We start from the raw sequence: 17240 nt of genomic DNA, 5'->3' as shown, positions 1-17240 counted from the left end.
TATAAATAGTTTTCCTCTGTGTGGGAAAAGTGTAATAGAAAAAGAGATCCTGCTTGCTAATTACAAGCATTACCTTAAAGCAAGACTATTTCTTGCTGTCATGTGCAATCAAGTCTGCTCCGAGTCATGGTGACCGTGTGAATGAGCACTCTCCAAACTTTCCTGCCTTTGACACCTGTTCAGCTCTTGTAGATCCAAGGCTGTGGCTTCCTTTATGGACTCCATCCGTCTCATAGATGGTCTTATTCGGCCTTCAACCATCCTTGGCATGACTGCCTTCTCCAGTGAGTCTTGCCTTCTCGTGATGTGCCCAAACTAGGACAGCGTCAGTTCCCTCATTTTTGCTTCCAGGACAAATTCTGGCTTGATTTGATCTGGGACCCCCTTGTTCATCTTTCTGTTGGTCCAGTGTATTCACAAAACCCTCCCCCAGCACCATGTTTTGGATACATCAAATTTCATCCTGTAAGCTTCCTTCACTGTCCAGCTTTATGTTATTTGTTTATTATTTATTTGATTAAAAGCATTTCCAGCCTGTCCTTCACCTGGGTCTCAGGATGGTAATACAACAATAAAGCACAGCATCAAACAGCAAATAAAAACCTAGTTTTAAACAATCATCAGATCTTAAAATATTGGAAAAATAAAAAGGGTTTGGCCTGGCACTGAAATGAATAAAGTGTCAGCACCAGGCACACCTCTCTGGGGAGCACGTTCCAAAGCCAGGGCACCACCACAGAGAAGGCCTTTCACTGGGTAACCAATCTCCTGCTCTTCTTCAAAGAGGGCTCCCAAAGAAGGACCTCCGAGCCAAATCTTAGAAGCCAGGCAGGTATATATGGAAGGAGATGCTCGTTCAGGTCCTACCCAGTTTTCACACCCATATACAGTGATCAGGCATACGGCAGTGTGGATGATCTCAGCCTTGGTTCTCCATGAAGCATCCTCACACCTGAGGATCTCTTTGAGTTCCTTCATTGCTGCCCCTCCAGTCGCAGTCTTCTTTGAACTTCTTGGTTGCCACTTCCATTTGAAGGGGTTATTGAGTTAAGGCATGCAAAATCTTTCACAATTCCAATTTCTTCATTGTTGACATTAAAGCTGTCTAATGTTGTTATTTTTGTTTTCTTCATGTGCAGCTGCAGTCCTGCTTTTGGACTTTCTTAATTCACTTTCATCAGAAATAGGGTACGTACAATCCCGTGGAATCTGACTCACTTCTGTTTGTCTGACTTCTTTCTTGTGGTTAGCTCTGGATTATTAGTACTATTATTATTAGAATTTTCTATACCATCTGTATTTCCATAGAAGATCTCTAAATGGTTTACATCAATAAAAAATTTAAAAAATTACAGTACTTGATGAAAATATAATTACATCAAATATTAAATAAAATTAACAGTTAAAATACTGGTTAAATAAAAAGATCTTGGTACGGGGCAAGCTGAGACAAGAGGAAGTCCGTGAACATTTGTGATTGCCAGCAAAAATCTCCTTGCACCACCCGGGAACCTTCCGCCACAACAAGCGCAGCACAAAGCCATACGTCATGGGTACAGGAGAGGACTCCAGTTATACTGTGTTTGTGTGGGCTAGTTTTGTGCTAGTTGTTTAGATTTCCTGAAGGTTTTCTTTGTATTGTCTTAATCCCTATTGCTTTACCCTAATGAGCCTTTAGTACTTGATTCCCCACGACTTCTCCAAACTGCGCATGTAACTGGTAGGATATAAAAGTACTGACTCCATCTTGGTAGCCCCTTAAGGGTATTTCCTGAATGTCTGAATAAAGTGTACATGCTCGTCTGATTGTGCGCCCCGGTTGTTTTCTTCCCTCCTGCCACCATCAAGTCCAAGTACTACAATTGTCGAGCTGCCCGCTGGCACTCTGAACTAAGGTGGTGCCATCCGCTGTTGCTCCGCATTCTCATGTTGCATGTGCAAGCGAGGCCTTGGATCTGGAAGAGGGGCAGGGCCCTGTTGAACCATAAATGCCCTTGAAAGCTTTGATTCAAAGCCTCAGTTTCCTCTTGGATGGCATTGCAGTGCCACTAGCCCTCATGAGGTAAATAAACTCAGGAGAGTAAAGGAAAAGCACTCAGCTTATCAAAAACGCAGTGCTGCAATTGCCTGCACTATAATTCAGGTATTTCAACATAACTGCCTGCTTACCAAAGCAGTACATAAAATTAAGTAAAGACTTGAACGTTTTAACCGCACAACTCTATTTTCCATGGTCTGACTGAAGGGGTAAAGCGCTGTGGGAAGACAGGCCCTGAGAGTGTGACTTTGAGGTTCAGCTCAACGCCTGTTCTTATTATGAAGTAGCCTTTACTTGTCTTTGTAGCAGGTCAGCTTCTGGATACAAAACCTGTTGCTCAGTGTGAGCCACTGTTACTCAACGTGTGCCGCTCGTCATCTGGAGCCTGCAGAGACGCCACAGTGCTTCACAAGGCTGGCATGACGTGCCGTCCTGAACCCGAGTGACTCCGCTGAGTCAGTGACTCAGCCACGCTGCAGGTCAAGCTGGTAGGAGGCTGGGGCCTGTGGAGCAGGCATGGACAGTGCAGAGGCAGGGACTGCCAGTCATTGAACTGGTAGGGATCTGGAGATCGGCTGCTCTGGTCTTTCCAACCTGGTGCCCTCCAGATCTTTTGGACTTCAAGTCTCAGGATTGCTAGCTGTCGGCCATGCTGCATTTGCAGCACAATCAGGGAAGGTGGATTTGGTGCAATGGCTGCTCTACTGGCTCTGTCCAGCAGGGAGCAGCAGCAGTATTCCATCCAGCCTCTGCTTGAATGCCTCTGGCAAAAGTCAGCTCTCCCCTTCCCAAGCGGTCTGCTCCACTGCTAGGAAGTGGCTTTTAATGTTTAGCTGACATCTGCTTCCAGCTGGAGCAAACAGTGTGTCCCACCTTCTGCATGAGAGCCCTTTAGATACTGAAAACTGCTAATATCTCTCTCCTTAATCTTCTCTTCTCCTAGCTAAATATCCTGCGTTCTTTCAACATTTTTTAGAGGACTTTGTGTCCAGAGAAGAGTGACCAGGATGACTGAAGGGTCTGGAAACCCTCTTGCTCATCAGACTCTTTCTTCAACGATCATGCTCAGAAGTAGGCAGAGTATTCCAAAGGCAGCCAGACTGGTGCAGAATAGGGCAGGAGCAGGACTTTCCAGGGTCTGGATATTGTGCTTCCTTGAAGGCAGCATTCTTTGCTGCTAGGTAACCCAGGCTTCGTGCTCCTGAGGCCCTTCCATTAGTTGTACCTAAAAATATGCCTTAGCATTTATCCCTGCTGAGTGTCCCACCCAGTCAGCATTCTTAAGCCTCTCGATTCTCCCTTCTGTAATGCCGCTCTCCCTCCCAGCCTTGTGTCACCTGCAAGTCTGATAAGCAACGCAACCCAGCAAAACCATCAGCCACATCATTTATAAAAATGTTGAACAGCATGTGGTCTAGGACCTCGGTGAAACTTTCCACTGGGAAGATGCAGAGCCACCTAGTACAGTTTTGCTCACCCAGCTGCTTTTCTTAGCAAGCAGTGACAAGTGTTCAACCCAAAGTTTACCACCTTGCACTTTGAAAAAGGAAAAAAAAAATCTGCAAAACAGCAGGCCAAAACAAAAGTTAAGGAAGGTAGAACCAACACCCCAACCAGAGAGAGCAACCATCAAACAAGCCACAACTCAGCTCAGAAAGCACAAATCTGCCCCATTGCCACTTGCAGCCTCCCCAGTTCACTCACCCTGTGCAGGTCCTCTAGCCAGTCACAGCCCGGAAACAAGGTGCGCTTGCTGTGGAGCTCCCATGCTCTGCTCTGATCACCCTTCGCTGTGGAATGTGGAAGGAACAGGGTGTTAAACATTGAAAATGCAGTGCTTTCCTTCTGAACTTTGTATTCGCCATGCAACCCACCTTGAATATTCTGTGATCGCATCTCATTTCCCTAAGATCTCACAGCGGCTAAAAATCCCCAGTGCTTAACAGAGACTCAGCAGGGCTTGTGTGTTTCCTCCCTTTCCCACTCCTTTGGTCTACCCAGAATATCTCAGGAGACTTTGCAGGAATACCAAGGTGTCCCTGTGCTGCAGAGGGACATTTGGCACTGGCCATTGCATGGCTTTGCAATATATCTATCTATCTATTTATTTATTTATTTTAAGGTCATAAATGCATTCATGAAAGGCAGCTTTCCAAATCCTGTTTTGGTGGATCCAAAAAGTACCACTTCCCCAAGCACTGGAGGGGAGGGAATCTGTACATGTTTGCCTACTTTTTAAAAAAAAAATGATGTATTTCCCCCTTCCCTTTGCATGGAGCTGGCCTGTCAAATTTTGTGGAAAGGGGCTACTTGCCCTTTTTTGAGGACAATGCCCTGGTTTCTTTGGAAAGATCTGCTGCCCCAGATGTTCCCCAGATGTTGATACTGCCCCCCCCCCTCCTGCAGGAGCACTTAAAAACATAAGGAAACCCCTGTGAAGGGAGGCAGACTTGTCCCCTTAAATCACAGGCCTTAATGCCCCAGTTCCTCTGGAATTCCGCTGAAGTTTTGCCTCTTAGAAGAGGGCAAGTCAGACTTCCTAGCCCCTCTAAGAAGCCCTGAGTGTCCTGCTTGGAAGGGGGAAATAGATGGGTATCTCCAAATAACCCTTGTTTACAATCCTTGGGTTTTGGGGGTGGGGGGTTCCTCTCTGTTATCCACACTTAGGAAAATGAAGACACAGTGTCAATGCCAAATTGCAACACTCCTATTTATTTCCCGAATTTTTTTCTCTTTTCCTTTTTTAGGCAGGGGCAAGGCATGCATACTTTACAGCAGAATCCTCAGATTTTTGGAGGGAAGAACTCATGTGGCCCTGAGCTACCCTTGTGTTCCCAAAAGGGCTCCAGAAGCTGGCGGGAAGGAGCAACTGAAGCCCAGCAGCCCAGCAGGCCTGCCTTGCCCCAGCCTGACCAGTGAGTTTCTTGTGGGTCAGGTTTGGCTTGCCAGTCGCTGCTCTGACAGGCAGCATTCTCTCCCTCCTCATGCCACTCCTACTTCCTGGAGAGGAAATGAAACTGATAGCCCCCCCCACCCACAAGGTGAGCAGTCGGCATGTGACAGAGGCTGGTGGCTTGCCCACACCCTGCTGCCAGTGTCTGTGCTGTGGGTTCGCTTGCTCGCAGTTTTAGTCCCATCCTCCTTGCAGCCTGGCGGACAGCTGCTTGGGCACTTTGTCAGCGGTCCTCAGCTAGAGGCTCTTGATCACTGTGGCAGCCTTTGTTTCAGTTTGGCCATGGCTTGGCATGCCATCCAAGTATGGAAATTTAAATAGACTCCTTTACAAATCATGGCTCGTTGAAGTGGCTAATAAGCCATCCCAGGAAGGCTCAGATGACATATGAGACTGCCCTCCCGCAGGTCTTGGCCTACCGTGTGACTAATGACTGGCAACTAACCATGGGTTAACCATGAATAACTCATAGTGTCTAGGTTAATTAATGCATGATTTGCTACTGTTTCTCCAGAAACGTGGTGGGATGTACTTTTGCACTTTCCTGAGCACCTAGAGTCTCAGGCAAAAGGCCAAAATATGCACCACCTGTAGAATTGTGGGTGGGGGGAGAGGGCCTTGCTGTATATGTGGTCTGAATCAGTCGACTCCCTTTTTGCAAGCAAGGAACACTCTCACCTTTGGCTGTTTTTGCTACCTTACATTTTGGCAGCTGTCAAGAGAAAGCAAAGTGGGAAGCATCTACTTGGAGCCCTTTCAAGGCAACGTCCAGGATTGGGACAAGGAACTGCTCCACTCTGGCAACAGGAACCTCTTCAGACCATCAGCTCAGCTGGTTTCAAAACCTGCATTTATGTAACTGCGCAATTGCTGCTTTGACAGCCATGTCGAAGAGAACTTTTTTTAAATGTGCACAAAATGTGTGCAAAGAGGCTGGTTATTTTTAAAAAACAGCAAGAACAACAGCTCACAGAACCTGGGCACACAGTCCAAATTAGCTCAGCCTTCATCAGAACACTCATACGGAGAAATCAGGCTGTGCCCAGCAGATGGCAGGCCATCCTCATCAAAAGAGGAAGAGCAGTGATGCACCAATACAGTTCATTGCGTGTGCTCACCCATTGCAAGAAGTCAGCACTCTGGCACTTCTGTCTTTATTGTTTCTTGTAAAACTAAATCATTCATCCTAAATTAGAATGTTTTAGTACGTGTATAAATGAATAGATGGGCATGATATTACAGTTTACACTGTTGTTATTGGAGAGAACAAATATATAGGCTCAAAGAAGCAATTTAAGTTGTATAATTTGTTATTTACTTTGCTATCATGAGTCTTTAATGACCCAGAGGAGCTTCAGTAAAATCCATGAATGTTATGACAAACATATACAGGAAAATAATTTCCCTTTCTAGGAAAATCAAATCAAATGCATATAAACAAATCTCATGGTGTGAATGTAGAAACGATATTATCCCAGAAAATCCACAATACCCAAACAACACAAACACCAATTGGATTGATCCTGGGTGCTGCCGGACAGACAGCCCCCAGCTGTTACAAATCAGAACTAACCGATTCCGTCTTCCCCACCTTGATCATCTTGTGTGCTAAGAGAAAAAGCAGAGGAGACAGCAGGGAATCACAGAAGGGTTACAAATGAAAGATGATGTTGCCAGAACTACCAGCAAAAGTCTGTGGACAAGGCAGGATGATAACACAATGAAAGCCTCATTTGGAAACTTCTCCATCTCACCAGAATATTTTTCTTTTACATGAAAGTCTAGTTTTTATCCACAGTGTTACAAAACCCAGGACTGAATCTGCTTCCTGTACAGATAGTATTTCCCCCTGCTTGCAACTGCAATGCGGATTTCTGCCAAAAGGCATCAGTTTTAAATGTCAGTGGTATTATGAAAGATTTAGTTCTGTGCTGGAGATTACCTGTTAACCAGTCTTCCTCACTGTCCTAATGCAGCAGATACTCCGTTCCTTATGGAACTAAGGTAAAGTCTACATCATAGGAAAGTACATTCGTCAAAAGTGAGCTAATAGGAATACTGCTAAGGAACAAAATACCTATTATGCTAAAATACACGAGATCTGCCTCAGGAGCCCTGTCCCAAGGGGAAGGAGATCTCCCAACCTCCTTTCCACCAGGACTTTCTTCCTGAAATCTGCACCCACCACCCAGGGAGATTCCAGGGCCCAGGGGTTAAAATGAAGGGCAGGGAAAGCCCTCCAGATCTGGTGGTGCCATTTGCTCACTTTGCAATTAACATTATGTGCAATCCAGCCCTAAGTTCCCTGAAAGAATATAGCAGGGGTGGGGAAAACCTGGGTCCATGGCAGAAGTTAGGGTAGCTGCATGCTGTACTTGAAGGGCTGTCCAGTCGAAGCCAGGTATATAGATCAAGAACCATCAGATGAAAGAACTGGGCACCTTCTTTTGCCCTTGTTTTAGTTATGTGTTTCTTCTCTCCCTCTCTCTCCCTCATTCTCTCAGCAATGCATTAATGGTACACCTATTTTAGACACATTCCAGTGTGTCAGCACCCATCTTGGACAAACCGGTCCCACACCTCCAGCTGAGGCCCGACCAAAGCAGAGTGGAGTGGTACATTGTTCTGTATGATCTGGGACAGGTTTCTGCTGATGGAGCCTAGAACTGTGCAGGGCGGAGATGGTGCTGATGAGGGCAGTAGGACGCGGAAGATGGTCCTACACAAACATTCTTGGCTGTAGGTCCCTTCACTTAGCTATGGACAGCCTACAAGGATGAACTCACCCACACAGCACACCTTTCATCTGGTGCCTTCCTCCAGACGTCTCCTCCATGGGAGCTTCACAGGGTGGCAAAACGGTGGAGGGTCCCCGTGGTGGTAGCCTTCATCATGGAACAGCCTCCACACTGAGCTCCACCTACCCTTCGTTCCCAGGCATTTGGCAGCATATCATAAGCAGACCTGCCATTTTTGTTGCTATTTTATATTATTTTGTGAATATCTTATATGATGCTATTATGCTTTTAAAGTGTTGATCTTTTCTACACTTTGGCGTTGGCTAATGGGTAGTATAGAATGTAGTAGTAGTAGTTCTTGATCTATGACTTTCCTGTTTGACCAAGGAAAACGATGCCCATCTTGATCATCTTGAAACATTTGTTTCACGGATAGCGACTAAATCAGGGGTCTCAAACTCAACTCACCTGGGGGCAGTCTGGGTGAGGCTGGGCCGCGTCAAGTGTCCCAGCACTGCGGTGGTGGTGGGCCGCTCATCCCGCGGCTGGCCCGGGCACCGCCGGCGCTTTGAAGGCCGCCGGGCCCCTTCCCCGTGCCCCGCCCGTCCCGGCAAGTGGCCCGCGGGCCGTGAGTTTGAGGCCCCTGGACTAAATGATAGACAAAATGGAGCACCTGTTTTGAAGGTTTGCAAATCAGCAGGAGAGTCTGTTAATCTTCTAAGCTGCCACCAGGCAGCTGCGTTGTTCTTGCTGCTACGAAACATGGCAAGCCCTCTATGGAGAACAGGAGGCACTTCAACCAACATGCAGAGGTTTCTCGGTTGGAACAAAACAAGCTAGGACTTTCTGTGTGTGTGCATGAGCCGTTCACGTTTTACTTAAAAATAAATTATTGAGTGGGACATCTTCTCATCTTACATCCAAAGTGTGCTTTAATGGGCAACATTATGAGGGTGTTGAGCCTCAAGCCCATGGGACCAATCAAGCCGAGCAAGGGCTCCGGGGCGGGGGGGTTTCTCCAACAGCCATACCTTCCTTCGCCAGCTCCTCCTGCTTTCCCCTGATGGTTTGGTCTTTTCCCAGGCTTGAGAAAGTCTTTCTAAAAGATTGAAATGCTTCTCCTTAGACTTGGTAGTGGTCTGTGAGAGCTTTAGCTAAGATATGCTAATAGTTTGGCTCCACTAATTTGCCTTTGGACACATCCACCCCTGGAATGCAGGTTCTGCAAACTTCTCCAAAAGTGACCTCCACCCTCTGGTTGAAAGAGCTTTGGCACCCTCATTTTAACAACCGGCCTTTGAAAGGCATAGATCAAAACAAAATACTTTTCTAAAGATCATGTTTTTATTATTTAAAAGAGCTTATGCTTCACAAAACCAAATGGCCAAGAGGGAATGATATAGCAAAAGTTGGCACTTTACAAAAATACACTTTTGGGGAAAGGGAGCCAGTATACAAAAATGCAACGTTCCAACACACTATTTACAACCAGAGGCAGCAGCAATATTAAAGCGATTGTTACAAAAATAAATATTTTACTCATTAAAGTATAGATGAAGTTATCCGTGTACAGTAAAAGTCCGACTTCATCATTCAGTTCCAGGACTACATTTGAAACTAGCCTTGAAGGTAAAAATATTCCTGCTTCTATAAACTGCACAGCTTATATGGAGCCTTGCAGACTGAAATGCTGCATGGTCTCCCGAAATGGAGCTCTATCCCTCCATCACGCATCTACTGAGCTCTCCAGAGAGACATTTCCTGTAGACACAGACCTATACTTCTCATGGATACATGTAGGTTATTCTTCGGGTTCAATTTATTGCACTTCCATCACATTTCATAGAACTCTTTGTACCTTTTCATACATCTGTCCTGGTAGGGCCATACATTTGCGGTACCTCTTAGGATGGACCACATATGCTCCTTTCTAAAGGTTTCATACAAGTAAGGATATGACAGCATAGACCTTGACATAACAGGATACTTCAAAATGTAAATACATAGCTTGTAGTAGCATTCAGTTAGAGACGCTGTCTGCAAGGCTACTCACGATTCACAGAAGAGTTACACAGCACAGTACAGGTAACAGGTACAAGACTTCAGCAAAATAAGATTTCAAACAATGCAAGCAATTCCCAAGGAATGTGGAATAAAAGCAACACAAGCTGCAGTGACAGACACGTTCCTTCTAGAAGAGTGAGCGTGTGCCAAATGACACACAGAAAAGGCAAGAGGCATTTGACGGACCAGTTCATGCAGTATTTCTCATTTGTTCCCCAGAGTATCAAATGATATTTTACAGATATGAATGCAGCACTCACAGATTGATCATCACAGACAGAGCTCATGTTATCAGGGTGTCAACTCAAAGAAATTAATGAGTTGTTAACTGCTCTATATGCACATGTGAGCCAGCTCTTACATGGTTGCAATGATTTGATAATAATTTACCAAAGCTTGCAATTTTTCCAAAAGAACTTGTGATTTTAAACATTCAAATGCAAAAGGATGCAAAACAGACAGATTTGTCACTCAGTAAATGAGCCTCACACCAGCATAAATGCCACAACCTGTTGCATTTACACAAAAATCATGAGCCAATGTAGGGATTGTGCTGGTACAGAAGGATGGCTTGACAGCAAAAAAACTAATACATCTGAAAAACCAATGTGATGATTGGCAGCTTACAAATTTATCTCTAGATAGGGTGATCCTATGGCCCTAGACAGCCATAGAATATTGCAGTTTACCACCTTCAAGGCTGGAAACCTCTCCAACCTCAGAGACAGCAATCTGCATTTCAGTCCTTTCCATTTCTTGTAGCCAGTATGGAAAGAACTGCTCCTACAGGACCTCAGAGATCAGAAAATCTATCTTGGAGTAAAGGGAGCAGAGGGGAGGCTGAGTCTGCTAGGTTGTTGTTTTGTATTTTAAGATCTCAAACTAAACTTAAACACTCCTATCTATGATGGTTAGGACCCTAATTTCCATTCATAGGATGTAAGCTTCCCACTTCTCCCCTTCCTTGGCAAGCCCCTGTGCCCCAAAATTTTTCTCTGAGAGTCAGCAACTCCTTGACAATGCTGTGGATGTGCTGGACATGGAATAGGAAGTGGTAGAAATCAATCCTCCCCTTTTGCTAACCTACTGGTAACTTAGGGTGCAGGCCAATGTATCCATATTCCATTACTGCTTTGCTTGAGAGACAGATGAGTATTGCACACAGAGCGGACTTCCAGGGCAGAAAATCTCTCCAGGCAGATGCCTCAGGGAAATGTCAAATGAAAACTCAAAAGTACTTCAGTCCTTTCAATTCCTTAAACTGGAAAGTTTAAGGAATTGCTAATTTCCTCCTTTAGTCTGTTCTTCATAACAAGTAATTACCACCTTAAAATTGCAACCATCTGCCAATTCTCAGGCAATGTACAAAAATGCTATACATACGGTAATCTAACATCCCCGTCCAACCACAAAGACACCCAGTGTAAAGGTAAAAAGCTGTAAAAAAGCATAACTGGAACACAGGAAGTTGTCTTCTACCAAGAGAGATCATTGGTCTGTCTAGCTAAATTCTGTGTACACTAACTGTCTGCAGCTCTGCAGGGGCCTTTCTCAGTCCTGCCTAGAGATGCCTCAGCTTGAGCATTTTGTTTGCCAGCTATGTGCCCTGCTCCCCTTTCTCTCTAGGTATCTGGAGACCAGAGACCTGGGACACACTCAAACTAAATGGAAATGGCCAGTTGGGCTTCTATGCCTCTCTTTCTGTCTTTTTCGCAAAGCAGCCACGATCATTTGATTGCATTATCTCCTACTATGAAGATATAATCAAGGGTTTACTAAAAGAAATGATGGGCACCTTTCACATGCAGACCCAGCCTTGAGTAAACATCGCAACATTGGAGGATTGGAGAGACCTACAGGGCAATGCAAATTATACACACCCTCTTCCTGGCAATAGGAATCCCTCTTGTGGGAGAGTGCAGATTTCTTGTGAAATCCCACATAATCTTTCCTGTCCACATTGTACACACTCCAAAAAGCAAAACAAAACAGAGCAAAAATAATCCACCTTGAACAGAACAGAGCAGAAGTAGAGGTGGAAGGGCACTATAGGCTGTTAAGGAACCGCTGCTCCGCTTCCACGTGGAGTCACCCATCTGGCTGCAGGCTTGCACCTTTCCAGCTTAGGAAGGCGACTTGACATGCTAGTTCAATGTAAAGCCATGCAGGCATCCACAGCTATGGGTGCCCAAGCTGACAGCGCCACAACTAAATGGGCAGCTGCTGGGGCAGTTCCACCACACCTAACCCCATATGGTGACCTACTCTAACAGAGTATTCTAAAGCCAGGGGCTCTTCTTTTGAAAAAAAAAGCCCAAATAATTTAAAAAAAGACTGCTGTCCTGTTCCAAATACATGGCAGGTGTATTTCCAGAAAGCCACAATATATTCTCCTACCGTCTAAATCTGCATTATGTAAATCATCACCATTATTATAATAATAATGTCATCCTTCACTTCTGTCACTTTCTTATAGATCAGTGCAGCTCCTGAGTAAAAGCACTTCTTTGAGCCAGACTACTGCTTCTTTGAATAGTTTGGGTTTTCCTCATTTAAGGATGTATTTCTTATGCATAAGTCATGATATGACCTCATTTGAATTCTTGGCACCACGAAACAATCTAATTTACCCTAACAACAGTGGTTCTTAGTGAAGAAGTTGGAATACTTCCTTCAGAGATCACAAGTCCAAAACAGCAGGTATGTAACAAATGCAGTTTCCAGCTACAAAGTCTCACATGACACTTAAAATAAATGGCCACCTTTAAGGCAACAAATCATAAAACAAGAACTTTCACTTCACAGTATTATGTTCTGCCGAATGTCTCTCATTTGGTTAAGAAATGTTTAAATAAAATGTGTGAATTATATACACATTGCACCAGATACTTTACGAAGTTCTGTGAAAAAGCCTTCAGTGCCTTGATTGATTTGGACTGAACTGCTCTCTCATGTCAAGGGTAAAGGCACACTTGCTACCAGGTGGGTCAGACCGTGGGTCCTGCTCCTGCCTCCTGTGACTGGCAGCAGCTCCCTCCACATCTTCAGCAGAGCTCCTTCACATCACTTGCTGTCTGATTCTTCCCACCGAAGATGCCGGGGATGTGTGTTGCCCTTTGCACGTGTTTCCTTTGCTCATAAGACTCTACCAACATATCTGAGTTTCAAACAGATAACAGACGGTACATTCTGATTTCAGCCAGTAGGAACGCTTGCTTTCCCTGGCAGCAAGGGGAATGTGTTCTGCCATGGGGAGGCAAAGAGGCTCGCCATGCTCCAGGACATCTTGGAAGGCCAGAAGGAACATAGTAAGCTCAGCATCCAAGTGGGTTAGCATCAATGCACACGAATCTGTGGAGATCTTACAAGGCAAGCCTCTGGCTTGTTCTTAACTGTGGGAATCTGCAAGAATGCTCCCGGCCTAATACCTTGCAAAGACCTCAGTTCTTGAGGTGAGCTGGAAAGCTATTCCTCTCACATGGGACCCAAAGTGGGGGTTAAGGCAGGCAACACAGGGTAGGATAGAAAGCTTGAGTACATTCAGGCTTTACCTAGAATAAAACCCTTTCGAAGAATGAATACCATAATTTCTTCGCTTCTCTCCATGGCATGAGCACAAACCACCAGTAACTTGGCCTTCCCATGGCCAGTTCTCAGATATACCTGGCAACCAAGCTGGTGGAGTTCAAAGGCTTGTGTTGGCACAGTGATGTCAGTGGATAGGAGAGGAAGTCAGTGGATAGGTCCCACATCCTTCCCTGCCTCAAAATTAATATATCACTTTTCATTTACCAGTCAATGCTGATTCGACAGCAACCATGAGCCTGAGCCTATCCTAACCCTAGTGAATCTGAACCACTTTGGCAAGCCATTTCTGGCATTCTGGGCTTTAGGTTTTTAAATACTGTACTTAGTATCCAGTGAGGTAGAGCAAAATCAAAAAATGCAAAAATAGCATGCAAATGATTTCCTTCCATCTCCTTCTCTGCAGGGTGTGCAGACTTAAGCTTTGGAATCATTTTGTATACAGAGCTGAGAAATGGTTTTCTTGATGCGAAGGGCTGTCAGTCGAGCTGCCCCGTTGGTGTACCAGCATTCACGCATTATTCGGCCTATGATTCTGAGTGCCTTAAGAAAGAACAAAGCAGAGTAAGAAAAGGCATCCGTGGTTCAACAATTGCCAGCAGGCAAGAGATGTCAATCTCTTAAGCATCTATATTTTAAGTTGATGTTGTTGCCATTAGGCGATTGTGCTTTGGCTTGAGTACCGCTTTCCCTTCTGTTCATGGAACGGGGCTTTCCTGCTTCCACCTTCCCTCTCCAGCATGTCCACAGAATGTGCTCCTGTGTACGGAGGAATCCTCTGGAACAGCACCGCATGCAGCAGCGGGGAGAAGAAGCAGGAGACCGCAGGAACCTTGCGTCATGCAAACAGAAGCACTTGCTAGTCTTGCAACTACTCCTCCTGATCCATACCTCTGTACAAACTTTCATCAGAAAAGAAATCCAGAAATTCCAGACTGATAAGCTGATGATGTAACAGCCCCCTTTGTTGCCCAACACTCCTCGATTCTTGACTGCTAGGAAAATTAAGATTTCTATTCTTAGACAATGGCCTTCTGGAGAAAGTAGCACTCAGTCTGAAATATTACAATATTTGGGTTTGAATGAATACACACATGCACAAACTGTGTGTCCCTTAGAACAGCAGCTCTGTGACCAAGCCCCTACTCAGCTGGTAAGCAAAAGGCTCTATATACAAACCCAAAATTAGCGTTTTAATTCATTGTTTCCATTAAAATAAATGAAATGTTCCAAATTAATCATTATTTAATTATTTAATTGCTCATTACATTATTATTTAATTTTTCTACCTTTGGGAGTACTACGTTTTGTAAGGGCGCACATCCACAACTGCTACTCTCTGAATTTCTAGGGTGAGTTATGTGACATAATTTCACTCCTCTACTCCCAGTCATTATGCCATAAAATTCTCAGCTGCAAGGCAGAGCAATGGTTACCGAGCTGGATGGCTTCACCAATTCACAGAGGATAAAGCGATCCACAGCTACTACTCCTCATGACTGTATATGACCTCCAGCATCAGAGACAGGATGCCTACAAGCCAGTTGCCGGAGAGACCAGTCGGAGAGCACCAACGCACTCCTGTCCTGCCTGGGACTGCATGTCAACACTGTGTGCACAGAAGACTGGATTCAACAAGCCTCTGGTCGGATCCAACACAGCTCTGCGTATGCTGTCCTATGGGCTTTGGAGAGAGCATTACCAGAGCTCGCACTATGCTTTTGTCCGTCTCCCCAGTTGCTTGTGGAGAGGAGGGGATGCCAGCTGCTTAATAATGAGGAAAGGGGATTTGCTACGCAACTTGAGGTCCTTTGTTGGCAGGAATGTGGGAGGTGGAGGAAGCCTATAGCACAGAACTTTACCTCACATTTGGTCACTTCACTTCATTAGAAATGTATGCAAGCAATAATGGGGAAAATGACTGGTAAATTTACATACTTTGCTCCAACTGGAAAAGCATATTTTTAAGATATACAGTGAAAAAAGAAATGCTGTTACCTCACAGTTCTGCCACTGATTTGGAATGTTTGGCCTCAGTTTTTGTTCACAAACCACCCTTCGCATATCTTCTATTGAAGGATCAGAAGGCACAACATCATAATATGGTAACTGGTACTCTTCAACTATTCCTAGAAGGGAAATGTGGTACAAATGTACAGTTATTAGACCCACTTCAAATATTACAGAAGACCAGTTTTGAAATATGTATATTTAGTAAGGAGCCTAAGGCCATCCATCTGATCCCTAGCAGAATTATCTTTATATCGGCTTCCCTAGTCTGTGAGCTGCTCGGAACAACTACTTCTTAGAACGGAAAAGTGGGACTACCAGTAGCTGGATGTGTTAGTGTTATGATCCGCAAGTCCCCTCCTGACACGGAGGCACCCCCAGTAAATGCTGTAAGTTTGATTCTGTGCAGATTAGATGGGGTGAGTTTCTCCCTTTGTCATTTAATATTTCTTTTGATCATATTTTTTCACGTTTAGCTAGGAAGTATATGGCTGAGGTCTGACCCATGTCCCAAGAAGAAGGCGTTTTCTCCCCATGTGATCTAACACCACAATAATACTGCCAAGACATCTGGTCTGGGCCCTGGAAAATGCATGCAGAGGTCAGCATAATCTCCAGCTCCATCATATGCATTATTAACTTGTATATACGTTTATAAAGGTTTTTGCATCTCTGTTCCTGGCCTATGCGAAGAACGAATGCAGTGGCCTGAAACTTTCTAGCTAAGTATGTGGAATCTTGATAAAAGAAAGAGATGTACCTCCAACTGAGCATCTGCGTGATATCTCCCAGTATACCAGCCCAAGAGAATAGATATCTGCATGCTTGAAGGACTCAAAGATATTCATGTTCATTGTGTCATCAAGTATTTCTGGAGCCATGTACCTTCCAAATACAGAGATATTGAAACTCACTTCAAGGTTTACTAACGAAGAGAAATTGTATTTTCGCATAGTTAAGAAATGATAATCGAAATGGGGTGTTCACAAAATGAGGCTGCTATTTTGTTACTACCCTATCTCCTTCACAAAACTGCATTGAAGGGAAAGAGTGTATAGAATGTTGCCGTCCATTTGTAATCTTCCTGTATTTTCTCACTTCTTCGTTCCCATTTTTTCCTTACCACAAAGTATCTGTTAAGAAGAGAAGGACTCCTTTTGATTGGTACCACCAGACGTTGCTCGTTTGGAAGCAATGAGAGCTATAATTGTGATATTAATGAATTACTAAAATTGTTTGGTGGAAAAAAGGATGCAAGAAGACTATGTCTTCACAAAAGCCTTATAGGGGTAGGATTTTATATCAGTGATTGGATTTTCATGACCCGACAACCCATTGTGGGTGACAAACCATGATGGCTTGTTGTGTTGCACCAAGCCAGACCACTTGAGAGCAACAAACCATTCCAACAACCCATGGCCTGTTGTAGGTACACGCACAAAGATCAGGTTGGAATGCAATTGTCTGGTGCTCACACTCAGGGCTGGCCAGAAAGCAAGCTGAACTGAGATTATGTCTGCCCATAAATGCTAGTGAGTACTTTGAGCAAAATATGCAATTTTTGCACAAGACTCAAAAAGCACAGAATATTTTGCCCAAGAACGCAAACCATATAATTCTTTGTACAAAGTGTGCAAAGCCCATAAGTCATGTGTGTGGAAGAAGAACTCCACTTGAACTCCCTTCCTGCTGGATGCCCAGCACAAAGCATACTTAGGGAAAAGAGAAAGCGGGCCAGAGATGAGGGAGCTGAGCTGAGCTGAGCTGAGCTGAGCTGAGCTGAGCTGAGCTGAGCTGAGGAGATCCAACAGTTTCCCATCACTAAGCCAGGTTCTTCACACATCCCTAGTGG

The 17240-nt window shown here is 44.6% G+C and overlaps 1 protein-coding gene across 2 annotated transcripts in view; it reads right to left on the bottom strand.

Moving 5' to 3' along the window:
* Window positions 1-3787: 3787 nt before the first annotated feature.
* Window positions 3788-17240, bottom strand: part of ACVR1C (activin A receptor type 1C) — a 52227-nt gene continuing 38774 nt past the window's right edge. Inside the window, exons 7-10 of one of the 2 annotated variants that reach the window (XR_006413548.1) lie at window positions 16149-16273; window positions 15377-15507; window positions 13345-13921; window positions 3788-3828 (exon numbers count right to left, since the gene is read on the bottom strand). Coding sequence is in view for 1 of the 2 variants with exons in the window: in XM_044418346.1 (XP_044274281.1) it covers window positions 13796-13921; window positions 15377-15507; window positions 16149-16273 (382 nt within the window). In the remaining variant the exon portion in view is untranslated. Of the gene's footprint in view, window positions 3829-9053; window positions 13922-15376; window positions 15508-16148; window positions 16274-17240 lie in introns of those variants that run through there. The other variant, XM_044418346.1, reaches the window with a different exon arrangement.

Source organism: Varanus komodoensis, unplaced genomic scaffold (assembly GCF_004798865.1).
Source record: "Varanus komodoensis strain SLA01 unplaced genomic scaffold, ASM479886v1 scaffold9, whole genome shotgun sequence".
NCBI classification, from domain to species: domain Eukaryota; kingdom Metazoa; phylum Chordata; class Lepidosauria; order Squamata; family Varanidae; genus Varanus; species Varanus komodoensis.
This window is presented reverse-complemented; position numbering and strand designations above follow the sequence as displayed.